Below are 7,513 nucleotides of genomic sequence, written 5' to 3'. Positions count from 1 at the left end.
TTTTGTAATCGATGATGACAAACTGGACATCTTACAATGGCGGAAGAACAAGACAGATCATTTTCCAACACTGTCTATGATAGCACATGATGTTATGACAACTCCAGTGTCAACGGTAGCATCGGATCAAGCATTTAGTGTAAGCAACCGAATTCTTGACAAAAAGAGGAGCAAAATGTATCCAGATATCTTGGATGGACTAATGTGCGTTAAAGACTGGAAAGATGTTAGAAGATGAAAACAACACTATACAGATGATACAATTCAATAATATTTTTCGAACTTAGACATAACAGAATCTTCTGGAAGCAATTCTTCCGTAATGTACTGCACTCTTTTTTCCTTCGTTAAAGTTTTGTCCCGATCTTCTCACGAGTTTTACTTGATAAAATTTTTAACGAGACAGTTACTTATATGTACTTATTTATATTATTTTAGTTTAATAAAATTACATCTTTTGGGACATATGATATATATATTTTTTAATTAAATATTGCAATAAAATTACTAATGTATGTATGCAAAGTTCTGATATCAACTTTTTTTTTTTCCATTTGCCGCCACCTCTATTTTCCCGCCATAAAAAACTCTTTATCAATGATAAAAACTCTTTATCAATGATAAAAAAAAAAAACCAAGGGAAACTCAATTTTGTTCCCGAAAGCTTCGATTTCGCTTCCATGGCGGCATCTTCCAAACTCACGGAGTATGAGCGTAAGCGGCTCGAGAATATCTGCCGCAACGGCGAGTTGATGGCTTCCCTCAAGCTTCACTCCATGGCCACGCAACTCTCCGCCTCAACCAAGCGCCAGAAGTACGGCTCTTCTCTCTCTCCCATTTCATTTCTGCAAATCTCTTCCTTAATCATCGTTTATCATGAGAACTTTTGTCCAGTTTTCTCACTTCAATGGCAGGGACGAGACGACCAAATCGAGCAAAGTTAGTTCGCAGAAGAAACCAAAAACCGATCAGACTCCGATCGTCGTCCGCAGATCTTTGCGTACGAGAGGAATGCCTCCTGATTCGGAAGGACTTCCCTCTGATCTTCTCGATTCGCCGCTCAAGAACCGTAGATCTAAGAGCTCTTCACCGACGAAGCCCTCGCCTCGCAAGTTGGGTCCTCTTAGTATGAGAGAAGCGTATATAGGAGAGGGGTCTCATAGAACCCTACTCGAAACTCTTAAGCGTGTTGAGAAGGAATCTGAAGTGAATGAATCACTAGGAGCGAAAATTGGTGGAGTTAGGATTTGTAAAGGTGAGATATTGAGTGATTCTGTTAAGAAAGAAGAAGACAATGAGGTTGGGGGTTCTTTTGATTTGTGTTCAAAGGTGATTCCTGAGAACATAAGGGCGAGGTTTGGTGGAGATAGGGTTTGTAAAGTTGACAATTTGAGCGATTTGGTCAAGAAAGAAGACAATGAGGTTGGGTTTTCTTCTGATTTGTTTCCAAAGTCGAATTCTGAGAATATAGGAGAGAAATTCAGAGGAGATAGGGTTTGTAAAGGTGAGATTTTGACCGCCTCTGTTAAGAAAGACAGTGAAGTTGGGGGTTGTTTTGATGTGCATTCTATGAATTCAAATGCTGAGAATGTAGGAGCGAAATCAGGTGGAGTTAGGATTTGTAAAGACGAGAATCTGAGCGATTCGATTAAGAAAGAAGAAAATGAAGTTGGCGGTTATTTCGATTTTTATTCGATGACTTTGAATCCCCGGAATATAGCACGGATTTTGCCAGATAGGATTATGCATGCAAGGTTTTTCCCTTGTGCTAGCTCTAGAGTTATTGTGGCCGGGAACAAGCTTGGTGATGTTGGATTTTGGAATCTTGATCCCCAGAGGGATGATGAAGAAACAGAAGATGGGATATACACATATCATTCTCATTCTGGTCCTGTTTCAGGGATTTCGATTCATCAACATTGCTTGTCCAAGGTAACTTTCAGTACATAATCTATGTATATTGTATGCTATTGGTTGCGTTTGGTATGAGGGTTCTAGAACTAGAGTCCATGATTTTGGTTCCAACTTCTGTTTGTTTGCAAAAAGTAAAAAATAGTTCTTGAAAGCCAGTGTTTAGTTTGGATGGTTCTGGTTCAAGGTTTGGACCCTCAGTTGATGTTTTAAACCAAAACCACTCCAAAAAATAAAACCACCCCCCTCTTGGTTTTGGATGGTTCAAACTCTTAGTTCTGATTCCAGTTCCAGAACCATGGTTTGGACCACATGTTCAAATTATGAATCATGGTTCTGATTCTAAAATCAAAATTACCCTGATTTGAACCCTCATACCAAATGTAATTATAGTGTTTTGATTAGTGGATACAACTGAAAATAAGAATCTGGCTCTAAAGATATATTTATAAGTAGCTTAACATTGACCCAAATACGCAAAGATTAGTCTTTTGAAACTTCAAATATTCTTCCTTGTGAAGCTAAACATGTAAACTAGGTTTCAAGGCAATGTCTAGGAAAGCTATCTTTGTTGATTTCTATTTTTTCTCTTGTTTAAGATTTCTAATGTTTAAATGCAGGTCTCTACCAGTTGTTATGACGGTTTTGTAAGGTTGATGGACGCTGAAAAGGAGGTCTTTAATTTGATATATTCTAGCGAGTATTCTATATTTTCCCTTTCTCAACGATCAAATGATCCAAAATGTTTATATTTTGGTGAGGCATGTGGACTCTTGAATATCTGGGATGAGCGAATGGGAAAATGTTCAACTCAAAGTGTTTTGCATGCCGATAGGATTAATTCTATAGACTTTAATTCAGGCAATCCTAACATATTGGCAACTAGTTCCTCAGACGGAAATGTCTGCATTTGGGATTTGAGAAGCATTGATGCAAATAAAACTAAGGCTCTGAAGACTATTAGTCACAAAAGATCTGTACATTCTGCTTATTTTTCGCCATCTGGAAAGTGCCTTGCGACTACAAGGTATGTAGCTACATAGTGTCTTTTCGATCTAAGGACCTTATGGAAAATAATGGTAATAATAATAGAAGTAAACAAATGCGTATAGTGGCAATGTTTTACTTTCTGCTAAAGAGCATGTATCAGGTTTGGGAAATGGAAGTGAAAGCTAATAGGCAACTATTGGCGGGCAGTTTTGCAATCTTCTCTACTGGTTAACATTTTTTGTTTTTACTTTCTGAGTCGAGCTGTGCATCTCTCTTCAATTCGCTCTAGTATACCTTTTCTAGTTGACAGTCTCTGGACCTTTGGTTCTCAAAATGTAGAAATCGAATGGTGTCAAAATTCTTTGCTGCTATCTTTATAGTTATTGTTATACCAACAATGCAGTAAAAAGCCTAACGTCTCTTGCTTAAATGAAATGGTTGAGGAATCCAGTCAGCTAAGTTTGACTAATCTTATTTTGGTGGGATTTTTCAATCTCTTGCAGTTTCGACGACACGGTTGGTGTACATGGTGTTTTGAAGAAACATCATGGGTTCAACATAATAATCAGACAGGCAGATGGATTTCTCCTTTCAAGTATGATTTTTTTTTGTTTGATTTCTAACGTTGCTGTCTCTGTTCTTCCTTTAATCCTTGTACTAATTGCTATATTGTTATCATCTGGTTCTTGTGATTGTTTTCTTTTCTCAAAGTAGCATATGTCTATCATCCACATTTAGGTGCATATATCTTAACGCTTTTTCTCATAATGATTAAGGATGTTTAAATTTCAATCCATATCCCCTTGATCAAGTCCATCCCTAGTTTAAAGTTTCCCTCAAAAATTTAAATATAGATTTCTTTATTGTCTCTGTTCTTCAATTTGGAAAGTTTGAAAGGATGAAAAGTATGGTTGCTCACCAACTATTTCAATTTGTGCCAACAGGGCAATATGGGGGTGGGACGATTCATACGTCTTCATTGGTAATATGAAAAGAGGAGTTGATGTCATTTCCCCATCTCAGAGCAGAACCATTTTCACTTTGCAGAGCCCACACTTATCAGCTATTCCGTGCAGATTTGATGCACACCCTTACAATGTTGGGATGTTAGCAGGAGCCACAGGTGGAGGTCAGGTTTATGTGTGGACATTGAGTTGAGGAATTTAATCCCCCGATTCTTGTATGATTAGATGTTAAATCTCTCTTTCTCGGACCTGTTAATAGTAATCACTTTTAACTATGTTGGACGTTCAATCCTTGTCTGTTTTACTTATTTTATTTGAAATGGATTAGTTAATTATGAGTGCTACAGCTGCTTTATCTTTTCAGTTTGGTATTTTTTCCCCACCATAAAAGTCACTAATGTTACGTTTAGTTGATGGATTCAGAATCATGATTTAGAATTATTCTCGATTTACGTGTATTTTTTGTGAGAAAAAACATTGTAGCAAGTCACGAACTATGATTCGAACTATGGTACGAATCCTTAAACCAAACGCATACTAAGTTATATTTAAGGCATTGACAAAAACGAGCTTGGCTCAATCAAATTAAAGTTGATGGGTAATTTCAGGGTAATGGTCATTCTGAGTTTAACGGAAATGCTAAACTTTTCTCGTCATTTCCACTGTGCAAGTGATTCGCAACTTCCAATCTCTGAGTAATTCATTCAAGAGTTATTATGCTATCAACAAATGTTAAGCGAGTGCTCAAAGCTTTGAGCAACCATCTAATACCAAAATATCGTTTGGCTACGGAGGAAACCAGCCCTTAACAAAATATATTAGTAAAACTCAAAATGAAATCTTCATCGTTATTTTAAAGTAATTCAACATCCACAACTTTTGAAGTAACACTTGAGTTTGTTTTTTGCAAAAGTAACAAAACATACATAAGATAAATTTTTTTTTTTTTAAAAGTAACTTATAAAAAAATTAACATAAAATTTTATATATATATATAATTAAAAAAACTATATATATATGTATATATATGATTTCAGATTCGCGAATTTCGTGGATTGAAAAGTGTTCAATCTTTCAATCCGCAATCCGATCCAAAACCTTCGGATTGGGAAAACCTTAATCTGTGTCCAATACAAAACTATTTTCAATCCAATCCAAAACTTCAGATTGGATTGGATTTCGCGGATCAATCGGATTTGCGGATCCCATGAACACCCGTAATTTTCCTAGAGATTTCAAGAAGATTAAGGGAGGGTTCTAAATTTCTAAGTTTGTAAAATTGGTTGCATGATTCCAATTTGAGTTTTACCTTTCTATTTTGGTCTTTTCGCTCTTGGTTAGCTCTTGGTTAGCTCTTGGGTTAGAGGTATTGCTTATGGATTTCAAAGGATTTGAGGTAGGGTTTACTTATCCTTCTCTTGATTTTTATATTTATTTACTAAATTGAGATTTTACTTTGATTATAGTTTCTAGTATTGTGAATTTTGTTGATTACTTAGTTTTATTGTTAAAAACCTAGTTCTTGTTATGCAAAGTTGTTGCATGTTTTAAAACTCAAGTTTTAATCTAGTTTTGGTGATTCCAAAATGGTTCATGATTGTGAAATTTTAAAGAGAATATTCATGGACTTGATTTGCATGTTTTATAATCTTGTGAGTTTTGGGTTTAATGATGAGATATTTGTTTTATGCCATCATTTGCATTTTCATGAGATATGTATGAAAAATGTCAAGTTGTGAAGGGTTAGCTATATTGATCAATATTTTGGTTGGAATGTTTCTCTTATGAGTAAAGAGTGGCTTAGAAATTTATGACTTTTGAAGTTGTTCGTGAATTGAAGGCAATAAAGCATGTGTGGTGTTTGATGAAATGTCTAGGAGATCAATAATTGGTGTTTAAGTTGCTTCAACCTTAAGTTGATCAAGTTTATGGAATATGAGTTGTGGGTTTAGTTTGACCTCAATTGGACTTGAATAGTACTTGATATAGAGATTTGAGAATATACCTTTATTAAAAGAACTTGAGAGAGAATGGGTGTTAATGACAAATATTCTTTTATTTTAGAGAGCTTTAAGAGTTGGGATTTGTGTGAAGAATTGATCATCAACCATATTAGTGTCTTTAAGGAGAACGCTTAAGTTTATCTTGGTTTTTGAATTGTTCTAAAAGATTTCAATAACTTAAGATGTCAAATCCTCAAGTTGTGTTAAAAACTCGTTGAATCAATGTTAGAGCAGTCCCTCTTTGATCAAGTTATGGATTTTTTTGTAAATGAATCTTGGAGAATGATTTATATATTTGCGGAATAGACATTTCAAACTTTAATTGGAGACTTGAATCACCCCAAAAGAAGTTTTGTAGCTTAAGTTATGAATTTTTAAAGGTATTGGAAAAACTGTCGAATGTACTTTCTAGATAGGTTTGGTTCATACAGATGCTGAGAGTTTTGGGTAATGGATTTCAATAAATGGTTTACATATTTAGAAACTAGAAGTCTAGAGCTTTTCAACAAGCTATCATGTGCCCAATTCGGATAAATATATAATTTTTCATGAATTTTACAGTTAGGTTTGAAACTGTCAAAAACTGTTTGTGTTGATGACTGTCACAACCGGTTAACCGGACGTCACCCGAGAGGAACATTTATTTTGGCCTTTTACAGCCCCACTTGAGGTGTACCAAGCCCTTTTTTAGACGGATGAGTTTCTAACCTTATTAGGTTGTTAATCTTAGGACTTAAGTGATTATTAGAAGGGAGAAAGGGAGAAATATGTCAAGACTTGAGATGAATTAAAATTAATAGGCCAATAGTTTACATAAGTTAATAAATAGGCCAAATTACTGTTTTCGTCTATAACTTGTCTGGTTATAAACCATAACTTGACAAGTTATTGTCCATAACTTGTCTGACTATGAACCATAACTTGACAAGTTTATCCATAACTTATCTGGTTATGAACCATAGCTTGACAAGTTATGGCCTATTAATTTCTATAACTAAAAATTGGCCTATATACTTTCTTAAGCTTTTCATATTGGCATATTTTCTACTATTTTCCTTATTAGAATCCTTTTTGGTGACTTAATTTGGATTGTTTGGTGATGTTTAGAACTAGGACTTTCAAGTTTATTCATGTAATAAAAGCTCAGCTTCTGCTTGTAGCAGAAACGATTTTAGTGTTTAGTAAATCTACTCAAGAGTGCTTTTTGAAAAAATTTTCAAGAATCTACAACTACAATCAGAAGCAGCCTAAAAATAACTTTAGCTTTTAAATTGTGTGAGAATCAACATAGTATAATTAATGAAACTTTCATAATACCTATAACACCCCTAATGAAATTTAAAATTTACAATATTCTCAATCTAAAATTCAAAATCGTAATATAATATAATATAATAGTAATATTGTAACAAATAATATCATAATTATATAATATGTCATTTAATAGTAGTTTTATTGTATTATATTAAATATAATAATAAATATATATTATATTGTAATTATATATATTATATTATAGTATAATATAATATAATAGTAATATTGTAACAAATAATATCATAATTATATAATATGTCATTTAATAGTAGTTTTATTGTATTATATTAAATATAATAATAAATATATATTATATTGTAATTATAT

General features: G+C 33.8%; 1 protein-coding gene across 1 annotated transcript; it reads left to right on the top strand.

Annotated features, from left to right (window-relative positions):
• The first annotated feature begins 615 nt into the window (after positions 1 to 615).
• LOC21401884 (DNA damage-binding protein CMR1) lies at positions 616 to 4,127 on the top strand. The gene is given in 6 exon segments (XM_024163120.1): positions 616 to 814; positions 915 to 1,932; positions 2,532 to 2,938; positions 3,405 to 3,430; positions 3,433 to 3,496; positions 3,846 to 4,127. Coding segments are annotated over 6 exon segments (1,926 nt in total). The 5' UTR covers positions 616 to 617; the 3' UTR covers positions 4,060 to 4,127.
• Positions 4,128 to 7,513: the final 3,386 nt, after the last annotated feature.

This window comes from Morus notabilis, unplaced genomic scaffold (genome assembly GCF_000414095.1).
Source record: "Morus notabilis unplaced genomic scaffold, ASM41409v2 Scaffold130, whole genome shotgun sequence".
Taxonomy (NCBI): Eukaryota; Viridiplantae; Streptophyta; class Magnoliopsida; order Rosales; family Moraceae; genus Morus; species Morus notabilis.
The sequence above is the reverse complement of the archived record's forward strand: the minus strand, read 5'-3'. Positions and strand labels throughout refer to the sequence as shown.